Below are 12,182 nucleotides of genomic sequence, written 5' to 3'. Positions count from 1 at the left end.
GGGGGGCTGTAGGGATGGGAACAAGCCTCCAGTCCAACAGCTCCCTGGCCAGAGGCAGTTGCTGAGATGCACAGTTAACCTTCCTGTTGCAATTAATACACACAGTCTAACGGGTGGCAACGAGCAGGGTATAGGGGTGTATACACGTGCACACACACATGCACACACGCGGGTGCATGTGTGCAATGGAGCCAGCTGCCGTCTCACTCCCAGGCAGGCTGCCCACAGCCCACCGTGCCCCCTCCTTGCTGCCGCGTCGCACCCTGACCCCTCGTCTGCCTCACCCTCTCCCTCCTCCCCAGGCAGGATGCAGGTCCAGGGCCTCCTCCTCCTCCTGGCGCTGATCCTGCTGGCCGCCACCGCTGAGGCTGGCAAGAATAAGAAAGGTGAGGGGCAGCCCGGGGCAGGGGTTTGGGGGCTGGCAGCAGCCCGGGGTGTCCTCCCATGCCCCCACAGCGAGCACCCGCTTTCCCTTCCCTTGCAGAGAAGGCGAAGAAGGATGGATCCGAGTGCGAGGACTGGCGCTGGGGACCCTGCGTCCCCAATAGCAAGGACTGTGGCCTGGGCTACCGTGAGGGGACTTGCAAAGATGAGAGTAAGAAGCTCAAGTGCAAGATCCCCTGCAACTGGAAGAAGAAGTTTGGAGGTGGGTGCATGGCGGCGGGGTGGCTGGGGACTACCCTGTGCTGGGCGACCGGGGCTGGTGCCCATGCCGTGTCCTGGCCGGCTCTCACACCTCTCCCCTCTCTTCCAGCTGACTGCAAGTACAAATTTGAGAGCTGGGGGGGGTGTAGCGCTCAGACAGGCGTGAAGACTCGCTCCGGCATCCTGAAGAAAGCCCTGTACAATGCCCAGTGCGAGGAGATCGTCTATGTGACCAAGCCCTGCTCTTCCAAGATCAAGTCAAAGTCCAAAGGTCAGTCCCCACCGCTCCTGTCCCCAGAAGGGTCCTGCTGGGACCCCGGGCAGGGGCTCTCCAGGGGTAGCTTGGCCCGTTGGGGTTGGCCTTTGCTGGTGGTGTGGGGGATCCCATAGGATGCTCTTCCCTCTGCATCAGCACATGTGACAGTCCCAAAGTCCAGCTGCTGGCTGGGTGGGATGCACTAGGGTGCCGCTAGCAAAAACCCTGGTCTGCCCACCCAAGCCCACCATTGGCTTTGGTGGGACAGGGATTTCCCCCTCTCCTCAGTGGGGCTGGTGCAAAACGTGGCTTTGCATGGTGGGGGGAGGTTGCCTGCAGGGATGTGGCCCTTGCACTGTGCCAAGCCGGCCATGCTGACTACATTTCTGCCACGGCAGCGCCTGGGGGATCAGCGAGCTGCCAGCAGACACACTAACTCTTGTCTCCTGTGCTTCTTGGATGCAGCAAAGAAGGGCAAGGGGAAGGACTAGAGCAGGAAGCCAGCATCCTCATCGGCCCCTCGACACAGTGCCCACGGGGCTGGACGCCCAGCTGCAGCCAGCCCACGCTCCAGTCTTCCTCCTCCTCTCCTTCCTCCTTTCCATGACCTCTTTCACTGAGATGCCTTGTTTTAATCACTAGTATTGTAGAGAGCAAACCCACCTGCCCCACAGGAGGGGCTGCCCCCCTCCCTGCTGCCCTGCCGCTGCTGCCGGTGCGTCCTGCTTGCCTCCTCTCGGCTGGTGTTGGGGTTCGCTGGGATGCGCATGGAGAGCTGGGATGGGAACACACATTTTTCCACCCTCCGGCACAAATGACTTGCCTTTAGCACATCCTTTGGCAAGCCCGGGAGCCTTCTCACTCCTCCGCCAGGTACCAGTGCCGGAGGGAGGGGCTGGGTGTTGAATGCCCAAGTAACTCCATCGCTCATGCCCCTTACTCATGTGACGACTGCTCTCAGCTCAAGGGGCTTCTTCCAGCATCCCTTCAGCTGGGGCACAACTTCCCTGCAGCAGCCGGGGAAAACAAAGCCACCACCCCCAGGAACCACCTTGTTCCTTCTCCTCCATCACTTCTAACCATGTGTGTCCATGCCGGGGCTGCAGCCCCTCTGCCTTCGATGCGCCAACACCGGTGCTGGGTGAGACCTCTCACTTCTTTTGGAAAATGGGGTTTGTTTTCTTTTCCAATAAAAATCTTTTTAAAAAAAATATTGGAACCCACCTGTCGTCCCCACGAGGTGCTGCTGTGCTGGAAACCCCAGCAAACCCCAGCTTTGCTGACCCCACTGGGACCAGCAGTGAACTCACCCGCGTGGCTGGCAGCAGTGGCCTGGGTGCCACCGCACACGGCCCTGGAGAAGGTGCATGGGTCAGACCTCATGGCCTCTTCTTGGCAGCGCTTTGGGCTGCCCCCCCTCGCTCTCAGAAGGAGGGATGGGGCTGCCACCCATGCGCTGCAGAAAATGTCACTGGTGGGTGACACTGGGAAGCTGGTGAGGAGCAACCGGGTGACAACTCATTCACTCCTCACGCCATGGCCATTGGTTTCTGGTCCGAGGTCTTTATTTGTCTCGGGGTGGGTTGGGCCACAGTGGTGGTTGTAACAGTTTAAAAAAACCCAAAGGCCCACCAGGCAGTTTGGGCACTGCTATGTGAATTATCCTAAAGGCAGTGGCAGGGGGTGAGGTCCCCACCTGGGCCGGGGCAGCCTTTCTCCAGGTTGCACGGCATCGCCCCGGCGTGGGGATAGGAAGGACATACAGACGTGGAGTTTGCCCACGCCAGCGTGGCCCCGTCCCGTCTCTCGGCTGTGCCTGGCTGTGCCTGCCAAGGCTTGCAGAGACCCAGCTTTGGGAGAAGCTGAGCAGCCCTGGGGTGGTCTGGGCTGTGCACACAGGTGGGCTTGGAGGGGGCTGGAGACGCTGGCTGAAGCCTGCATGCTGAGGGCTCCGCCACAACACTGACAACAGGGTTACATCCATTTACAAAGCTCAGCAGCCGGCTCCTTTGGCCTCCCTGGGGCGTCCTCCTGCACCCGGGGCAGGAGTGGGGTTGGGGGGGCACCGTCATCCTCTCCCACCCCCAGAGCTGTGCATCCCCCACCATGGGGAGAGCGGGGACCTGCTCATGGCCCAGATGAGACACAGGGCACCTCAGCCATGTTGCAGACCCTCTTCCTGACCCCCTCTGAGACCCCCAGCTCCCCCTGTCCCTCCCAAGGACAGTTATTTTCACTGTCACTGCTGCCCACTTCTCAGGGGCCACATTCCCCCAGGGCCGTGGAGAGAAGTCCTGCACCATACCACTGCTTGTCTTTGCAGTTTTAGTTTCCATTGTTGTAGGAGGCGACTGGGTTTCACGCTCCTCACCCAGGAGTGAGATGCTTGGTTTGTCTGTCTGTCCAGCCAATTGCTGGCTAAGGGTGGAAAGGGCATGAAGGGGAGAGTGGAGCTGAAGCCCAGGGAAAAATTCCCCCCCAGGTCCCTTGGTGAGGATGTATGATGGTGTCTCTTAAGGGAAAGGAAGGAGCTTGCCACATCTGCTAGGGCGCAATGACTGCCTTGGGAGGCCCCCTGGCTGGGCCAGCAGAATGTCCCATGAGCACGCCTGAACCAGCCTGGTCCAAAATGGCTGGCAAATGTTTGGCCCCAGTTTCTTTTCATTTCTTGGGTAATAAACGGTTTAAAAGTCTATTGAAAGCATCCAGCATTAGGCTGTCTGCATGCAGACAAGCTCTGATGCCCTGGAGATGGTCAGCAAGGGGGAGAAGAGGCATCCAGTCTTAGGACAAACACTGATGCCATTTGGCCAGCCTCTTAAGAGCAGGGAGCTGGAGGGGGCTCCTGGTGACCACATCTCCTCCTCTTGCCTCTGGCTTTCCCGCTGGCTCCCCAAGCTAGTCTCCAGGCCCAGGATGACTGGAAGGAGCTGCAGCTCAGAGGTGTCTTGGACCTTTGTCAGCATTGGATGAAGGCCATCATCTGCAATCACTGCACAGTCTGCGCTATTGTGAGTGGGGAGCAGAGGGCCCCCCGGTGAAGGAGACAAAGGGAAGGGCTTCCTTAACATTGCTGAAGTGGTCCCTGAGTGCCAGTTTATCTGGCTGTGCCAATGTTCCTGTATTGGCACATGAGAAGGTGCTTGAAGGTTTTCTTGAAAGTGGCATTGCAGAGGGCATAGCAGGCTGGGTTGATGGTGCTGTTGACATAGCAGAGCCAGTAGCCAATGGACCACACCGTTTCGGGTACGCAGGTCTCACAGAAGGTGTTAATGAGGACCATCACGTTGTATGGAGTCCATGTGAGTATGAAGGCTAGCAGGATAGCAAATATGGTCCGGGTGACTTTCTTCTCCCGGGCTGCCATCTGGCGCTTCTTCCGTACTTGGCTCCTAGCGATGCTGGCAAACTTCCTGGCGACATTGGCCGGGCGGCTGTTGGCCAGGGAATTGTGGTTAGAGGCTCCTGCCTTAGCTGGGACAATCTCAATGGCGGTGACGCATTCGGTCCCAGTCTGCTTGGTGACAATTTTAATCTTGGACCACTTGGAAGACGGGTTCACCCGGGGGTGGGATGGGCTCTGTCCTTGCCCCACTGGCAAGATTTCTGCTGTGGGCTTGTCTTTTGTGGTCTGGGTCATGCTGACCGTGCTGGACTCGTTGGAAGTCTCCTTCTCCTCCTGATGGCCAGTGGCCTCTGTCTGTGCTGAGGGCTGGTCATCCACTTTCCCATTCCTCACCTCCTCCTTCACCTCCACGCCCCCCTTGGGGGAGTTGTTGTTGTTCTGTTTGATCAGGGGGGCCTTGAAGAAGCTGAGGGACTTGCCTTTCCTCTCTTTCCTGCTTTCAGGCTTGTGCCTCCTCACCCTGCTCCTGCTGGCCAGGGAGATGTGGATGTACAGCACCGTCATGATGACCACAGGCAGGTAGAAAGCAGCGATGGCCGTGCCGAAGGTCACCGCCGGGTTGGAGAGGAACTGGATGTAGCATTCCCTCTCAGGGACTGTCCTCTTGCCCACAATGAACTGCCAGAACAAGATGGCAGGGGCCCAGAGAATGAAGGACAATATCCATGCAGCCGCGATCATTAGCCCCGCCATCTTGGTGGTCCTCCTGGCTGGGTACGTCAGGGGCTTAGTGACACAGAAGTACCGGTCAAAGCTGATGATGAGTAAGTTCATGACAGAGGCATTGCTCACCACATAGTCCAGGGCCAGCCACAGGTCGCACACCACGGCCCCCAGCGGCCAGTAGCCTTTGATGATGTAGACCGTGTAGAGGTTCATGGAGAAGACCCCAATGATGAGGTCTGCGCAGGCCAGGCTGAAGAGGAAGTAGTTGTTGACAGTCTGGAGCTGGCGGTTCACCTTGATGGACAGCATCACCAGGATGTTCCCCACCACGGTGACTAGGCTGAGCGAGCCGGTGACTGTGGCAATGAAAACCAACTCCACTGTCTTGTAGTTGGTGGGAGGCTGGATGGCTACCTCGGAGTGGTTGCCCAGGGTGAAGTTGTCATAGGTCAGGTTGGCCATCTTTGCCTGCCAGGGCTGAGCAGAGAGGTTGTGCATGGGGTCTGCAAGGGGAGCGGGGACAGAAAGGCAGAATATCATACCTGCTTGCCCATGCTGGCAGCGTTTGCTTCCTCCTCAGTTTCCCAGGCCAGCACTGCTCTGGCTAGTGCTTGAAAATCTCCCAGCGTTACTGGGTTTCTCTCTGCCATTGCAGCCTTCTCCCAGGAGCTCTTTGAAGGCACTTTTTATGTCCCCATTTAGCAATGGAGGAGATACACAGGGCTGCAGGGAGAGGAGCAGGGACAGGGCTGGGGACAGCCTTTTGGCCAGGGTGCGATGGTCCCTTCTCTGCAGGGCCTGGAACCACCTCCTAGCAGGAGCACAGCCCCAGTGTGCCCCGGGGAGGCACGCAGAGAGGCCGAGGGCCTGCAGGAGGAAGGGGTTGTGGAGCCGAGTGGTGATGCACAGCGCTCACTGCGCGGACAGCATGGCACGGAGCCGGTGCCCTGCCCCAGGTATGAGAGCAGGTTTATGGTATGCCCCAGGCATGTCCCGCTGGCTACCCCACAAAGCCCCCCCCCCCCAAGAGGGGGCGAAGCCCATGCCATGGTCTGCTCAGCTCACCTGCGTCTCTGGCAGCAAACAGCTCCTTCTGGAAGATGAAATCTGGGACAGGGAAAACAGCAAGTTACACTACAGCTTCAGCCCCAAGGAGTTTGTGTGAGTCCCACAACGTCTTACTGGGGGACACCAACCTTTCCAACAGAGGTGGCCTTGACAAAGGGGTAACACTGCTCAGAGGCAGATGCTGAAAACCCAAACAAGGCTGAAACGGGGTAATTTGGTTTGGCCTGGTTCACAGCCCAGCCCCAACAGGCGCAGGAGAGGGAAGGGGCCACACAAGTGCCATTAGCCAGCGATGCTGGGAAATGCTGGCCCCTTCCCCAGTCCCACATCACACTGCAGCTGCAACCACAGCGGCCGTGGAGATGTATGGGGTGAACCCAGACATCTCAGCCTGCTACATGGAATTATTTATGAAAGGTGGAAAGAATTATGGACAGAAAGACTGCCTTCATCCAAACCAAGATGCCTGTGGTTAACCCCCCAAGGTAAGAGGAGAATGGACCTTAAAAAAAAAAAAATCAATGGACCAAAATTGATGTGTTGGGATGAAGGGGAGTTTCCTGGAAGGGGAAGGAGAAGCAAAGGCATGGGGGGGAGGTGGGCTGGATAGAGGAGCTTCGCATCCAACCTGCCTCTCCCGCACCACCCAGACCCCCAAAACCTGCTGGGCCATCACCCTGGGTGCTGGAGGCATCCCGACCCCACCAGCCCAGCAAGGGCAGCCTCTCCAGCAGCTCCACCCAGTGCCTGGGGCAGGGGTCCTGCCAGGCTGCCCACCCAGCCCCATGGGCGCTGCTGCCGGTAGCCCAGCGGGGGCTAGCACAGCGGGCAGGCGTCCATGCCGGCATGCGCAGCGGGAGTTGTTAGCACAGCACGTCTCTGCAAGCTGCCTTGGGTAATGGTGCTGGCTCCAAACCCCTGGGACTCCTGAAGCTGATTTTGCTAGATGTATAAACACACCATTAACGCGCTCCTCTCCAAAACAGGGTTTGGCAGGCTTTGGTATCGGTTTGTATTTTTAAAGTCTTTTAAAAGAAATGCGCTTGCCTTTCGTTTGTGGGGAGGGTAGGAGATTTCTACCATCAGCAAACAGCCAAGGTTTTTGAAGAAATGCGGGTGTGAGAAAATGGAAGCATGGCTGCTGAGATGCTAAACCCAGGGTACCAACGTAGCCATTAAGGCAGCTTCTGCATTAGCAAGGCTACGCTATCACTGTAGCTGCGATAGTGGCTGGGATTGTCTTACACGTGCAGGGGAAAGAAGTGGGTGAGAGCCAAAGAAATACCTCTGTACTATTAATCCTCTGAGCCTGTTACACGTGGCCCACGAAGACAAAGTGCTTTGAAAAGAAAGCAACACCCTTTGGCAGATACTAAATGTTAAATACTGACAGGGCAAGGAAGCCTGGCGGCACTGCCCAGCTTTGCACCGAGCTCCAAGCGCAAGGGATGCATCAAGGGAGAAGAAAAGCAGTTTCTGCTGCCATCCTTCCTGGGCACCCAGCCAGGGATGCGAGAAGAGGTGATAAGTGTGTAAAATGACTTAGAGATATATAATTGTGCCAGTTTGGGGGTTGGTTTCAGTACAATTGAAATGAGTTTTAAATTCTTCGCTTTGATGAGATGGGGAGATTTAGCTGTCATTCTTGTAACAGCTAATCAAACCGATCAGACAAGCTAGCAATCAACCAGACATCTACCCCAGCTCTTCCAGGAAGAATTTGAAAATCTTTAAAAGAAACATTTCCTTCGTCGCCGCTAAATGAGGGTTTCAGTTTTTCACTTTAGTTTGTGAACCAGCACCCTCTTCTAAGTGCATTTAATTAATTATCAGTCTTGACAGAGGCTTGTGTTCTCGGTTGCCTGAAGTAAAAGTCCAGCTCGTCCCACTCCATAAAACCATTTGTACAGATCACAAGAAATGAAGGAGGAAAAGACTGGCGCAGCCCCACTTGCGTGTCTTTGGATGCCACCCAGAGGTCATGCTGGAAACTGGTGTGCTGAGACAGAGGCAACTGCAGCCTCAGGGTAAAGGACTTAACCGGGTGTTTTGAAAATGAGCCTTCACTGAAGGGCAAAAATAAAGCAATCTCCCGTTTGAGGGTAGGAGGGAGACTGAAAACGGTTAAGGGTGTGAAGATACATACAACACAGACATACAACAACATGTACAGCCAGAAGATACACACACCACACAAACACCCTGACTATTTTCTGCCGTACCCCGGCCTGTCACGCATCTTTTCTTTCCCCGTCTTCTGCTCTCTCCATCCCACTGTCTCTCTCTTCTGCCCCAGACACCCACTCTGAGCTCGCCGGGTCGCTGGCTGCTTTGCCAGCCCCCTTCGGGATAAACTTGCCTTGCTCTGTCCTGGGGGACTCCCCTTTAGCAGCAGCAGCTCCAGCCTGTTGAGTCTGGTTTCCCCCACTGCCCATGTGGATGGAGGGCACCCGGGTGGGGGCCCGGGTGGGGGCACAGCCCTCGGGCAGCCCCAGCTCTGCCTGCACCCCCAGGATGTGCCTGAGAATGGAGGGAGCACGCGGGAGAGCTGCGGTGCTGCAACGGACTCGCCAGTGCAATCCCATCTCCACTCTCACGCCAGCTGCATGGCTGTCCCTGATGCTGTGAAGCCCCCAGACACCAAGGGACCTCCCCATGCCCCACTAAATGCCTCCCCCATGCCCCTTGCTCTCGCTGCCCATCTCTCTTCTCCTGCACCTTCAAGAGCACATTTCTCCTCTTGATCCCCTCACGCCCCCCCATCCCACATTGCCCTCCCTGTCTCTCATCCCCCTCAGCCCCACGCCCCCATGCTGGCACCACAGCCAGGGAGGAGACACAGCCTTGGCAAAGCCCAGAGGCCACTTCAGAAGGGCTCCTGAGGCTGAGGCCCTCAGGAGTGTGACACCAGTTGGCTTTTCTCCCTGCACACGCCGTCCCTTGTCTGCGGCACTCAGCGAGTGCTCTCCCAGACCTGCTCTCGCCAGCCAGCTGCAGCAAACTCCATTACTGGCCTCCTCCCTCCCTAGGACTTCTGGCAGTGATTTATGGCTGGTTTTCTCCTCTCCATCGAAGCCATTAGGAGCCTCCTGCTCTTCACTGATAGCATCTTTTGGTCTAAGGGTTTCTGTGGCCCCTGCAGCACTCAGCAAGCATGTCCTCAAAGCAGGGAAATGCCTTTTCCTTCCCGCCCAACATTTTGCATGTTATGGATGAAGACACAAGGCACAGGCAGCTGCAGATCCAAGCAGAGAAGGCTGTAATTTGGGTGGGCTCCACCTGTTTTGGGCAGTGCTTGGCACAGCAGGGTCCCCATCGCTGCCTGAGATCATGGGTGCCACCACCCCTCACTGTTGGGTAAGGAGACGGCTCCAGAGCAAGAGCGCAAAGCCAGTCCTGCCCACCCCTCTTCGGTCACAGGGTGACATCCGAGGGCACAGCGGAAAGCTCCTGCTGTTTCCTTGCCGCACACCTCGTGTGCCACTCTGGCAAGGCTTCCCAGCCTGTCAGCCCCTGCAAAGTGCCTTGCAGCCCGTCACCAGGCAGGAAAGGAGAAAGCCCTGTCATGGACTGCTGATGGTCATCCCATACCCAAAAAGTCTGCACCAGATAGAGGCAGGTGCTCCATCGGGTGCAGTTAGTGACCAAGCACTGAACCCGTCTGGGACAGAGGGTCTTGCTCACTCCTGCCCTCCCTGTCACTCCCCATGTGGCAGGAGTCAGCTGCCCTGCCCACCGGTGCGGCAAAGGCAGCGGGAGAGGCTGGTATTTACACACACCTATGTGATGGTGGCACCTTGAGCTGCGGGATGAGCTCCTGGAGCAAGGAGCCCTGCTGCCTCAGTGTCCCCTGCCTCTGCTCCCTGTACTGCACAGCCTCCCTGTGCCCCTCCACAGCCCCTGTCCCTCACGCCACCGCCAGCTGCCTCCCCTCCCTGCTCCATCACTGCCTCCATCCCAGCCCCATCCTCACCCTTGGGGCCGGGGGATTGGGGGCAGGTGTGGGCAGAGTCACGGCTGGTCCATGTGCGTCTTGAAATGAGGTCTCTGGGAATGAGCAGGGCTGTGCACACACCCAGCGCGCTTGGCAAACACTGCCACCAGAAACCAAGCCCTGTGCTCACATGCCAGTCAGGAGAAGATGACCTTCTTAGGGGAAGGACTGGAATTAGAGAAACCATTACTTTCCCAGAGGCTTCTGAGTGTGAGCTGCTCCCAGAGGAGACGGGCTTTTGCTCTGCATGGTGCAATCAGCTCTTTGGAGGAACAGCAAAGCTGAAGAGACCCCAAGCCCAGCTTCTGGCTGGGTGTACCGTGCTGGACTCCGGGCGCTGCCTGACTCCAGAAGGGAGGGAAGCTGGCCCCCTTCACCACAGGGACATCCCAGGGGAAGGCACACATCACCCCCTGCTCCAGCTGGGTGCAGAGGGCTAGGCCCAGGGCACATCAGCTCCAGCATCACCATTGGAAAGAGCTGGGCCAGCCCTCCTAGCCCTGCTGCCAGCCCCCTGCTTGTCCTGGCCTTCCTAAAAGCACCGAGAGGGTGAAAATCTTAATGGGATTTGTTCCCTCATGTCAAACCACTGATGTGATGCGGGGCTGCGCAGTTAGCACAGCCACAACCGGCCTTGGGAGAGGAGGGAGGGAGAAAAAAGAGGGGAGGGATAGAAGATGCTAAAGGGATACTTGTGTTTATGGCTCATGCATGTCTATGACACAAAGGGATGGAGCAACGCTCCATTGAGGGGTGACAGTTTGTGGTGCTAATTGTGTTATCTAATAGCCGTTAATTAGTTCCTGAGTCATGGCACCAGTTTACAGCTAGTGAGGGATTGTTCTGGTTGACAGATTCACACCCCTCAAAGAGTGTGAAAATAGAGCTCCTAGATACCGGGAACAGGCACCTTAGAAATATAATATATGGGGAGAGGATAGAGGGGAGCCCTGTGCCTGGTGGGGGGATTAGCCTGGATTTGCCCCATCGGGGAGGGCTTTGCTGGGCTGGTGTCTGGCTGCTCCTGTGCCTCTGCATCGGCAGCAACGAAGGCAATAAACCAACCAGGAAAACAGAAAGGAGACAAGGGGCCAGCGGGATTTGCTGTGTTAAGATGGCAGGGCTCCCTCTGCCCTCCTGGCTCCAGCTGGCAGCTGTGCTGGTGCTCCTCCAGCACGGCGAGGGTCGATGGGCCCCTGAAGTCCTTACCCTGCTCCAGAGGAGATCTGAGCCATCGCGCCAGAGGAATTGCTCCTTGCCAGTAACGGATAGGGTTGATCGGGCATTTTATTTTTCCATTGAATAATTTAATCCTCTTTCTTCCTCTACTATTCAACTGGTTCTGATGAGGCAAAGCAAATTCCTCCGTCCCCACAAGCTGGGAGTCTCTGATGGCTTTTCCTGGAGCTACTGGAGATGCAGTGAGCTCAGCGGAGCAGGCACTGCCAGCTTTCAGGGGGAGGTGAGGGGGCTGGAGAACCCTCCTGCGCTCGGCACATGTTCGTGCATCAGATTTTGAAAATTTCCTGTGTCCAGGACCTAACCTGACCACCCGCCCCGAGCAAGCCAGGAACCTCCCTGTCTTCACTGCCATTTGTAACTAGGTGGTTGTCGCTGGGTTTTAAAGCAAAACCAAGGCACCCCGTCCAAGGCGGCATGCACCCGGCCATGAAAGGTGCTTGCAGGTCAGAGCCCTGGCTTACGAGCCACCCGCCTCAGTAGCACCCAGCCCAGCAAACTCATCAGCATCCCACAGCTGGCACGGCTGCACCCCCCTGCCCAAGCTGGCCCCCCTAGTGCTTGCCTGTATCTCTAAAGTGCCCTGTATCATACGCAGCTTGTAAGGGGCCACACACCATCTACCCCCAGTACTACCAGGCAAGAAGCAAATGGGTAAGAAAGTGGGTATAAGTGGTTAAAAGTCATTCCTATAAATAACCTTCCAGCACACTGGCCGCTCTGACAATTAATTAACCATGTGTCACCCAATTATTAGGCCCAATAAATAACCTATATCAGTGGAAAGCTAATAGCGAGCGTGCCTGGCAAACACCATGCAAGCCAATCCCAGCCTTACCCCACTGTCCCAGCCAGTTGGCTCCTGGGGACCGGCCGCTCCCCCCCAGGCCCTCTGCCCCCACTGGCTC

The 12,182-nt window shown here is 57.0% G+C and overlaps 2 protein-coding genes across 2 annotated transcripts; one reads left to right on the top strand and one right to left on the bottom strand.

Annotated features, from left to right (window-relative positions):
* Nucleotides 1-307: 307 nt before the first annotated feature.
* On the top strand, nucleotides 308-1,436 carry MDK (midkine (neurite growth-promoting factor 2)). Its single transcript, XM_009329730.1, has 4 exons — nucleotides 308-386; nucleotides 485-646; nucleotides 755-916; nucleotides 1,367-1,436. The coding sequence occupies exons 1-4, from the start codon at nucleotides 308-310 to the stop codon at nucleotides 1,390-1,392; spliced, it is 429 nt and encodes a 142-aa protein (XP_009328005.1). The 3' UTR covers nucleotides 1,393-1,436.
* A 2,562-nt stretch (nucleotides 1,437-3,998) lies between these two features.
* CHRM4 (cholinergic receptor, muscarinic 4) lies at nucleotides 3,999-5,471 on the bottom strand. The gene has a single exon (XM_009329728.1). The coding sequence runs from the start codon at nucleotides 5,469-5,471 to the stop codon at nucleotides 3,999-4,001; it is 1,473 nt and encodes a 490-aa protein (XP_009328003.1).
* Between the last annotated feature and the right edge of the window lie 6,711 nt (nucleotides 5,472-12,182).

This window comes from Pygoscelis adeliae, unplaced genomic scaffold (genome assembly GCF_000699105.1).
Source record: "Pygoscelis adeliae isolate BGI_AS28 unplaced genomic scaffold, ASM69910v1 Scaffold117, whole genome shotgun sequence".
In the NCBI taxonomy this organism is placed as follows: Eukaryota; Metazoa; Chordata; class Aves; order Sphenisciformes; family Spheniscidae; genus Pygoscelis; species Pygoscelis adeliae.
The sequence above is the reverse complement of the archived record's forward strand: the minus strand, read 5'-3'. Positions and strand labels throughout refer to the sequence as shown.

Bases quoted from the DNA above. Each gene is read 5' to 3' on its own strand.
- MDK (XM_009329730.1), top strand. From the start codon at position 308: ATGCAGGTCCAGGGCCTCCTCCTCCTCCTGGCGCTGATCCTGCTGGCC. The intron at 387-484 runs GTGAGGGGCAGC...CTTCCCTTGCAG, and splicing joins GGCTGGCAAGAATAAGAAAG to AGAAGGCGAAGAAGGATGGA. The intron at 647-754 runs GTGGGTGCATGG...CCTCTCTTCCAG, and splicing joins CTGGAAGAAGAAGTTTGGAG to CTGACTGCAAGTACAAATTT.
- CHRM4 (XM_009329728.1), bottom strand. From the start codon at position 5,471: ATGCACAACCTCTCTGCTCAGCCCTGGCAGGCAAAGATGGCCAACCTG.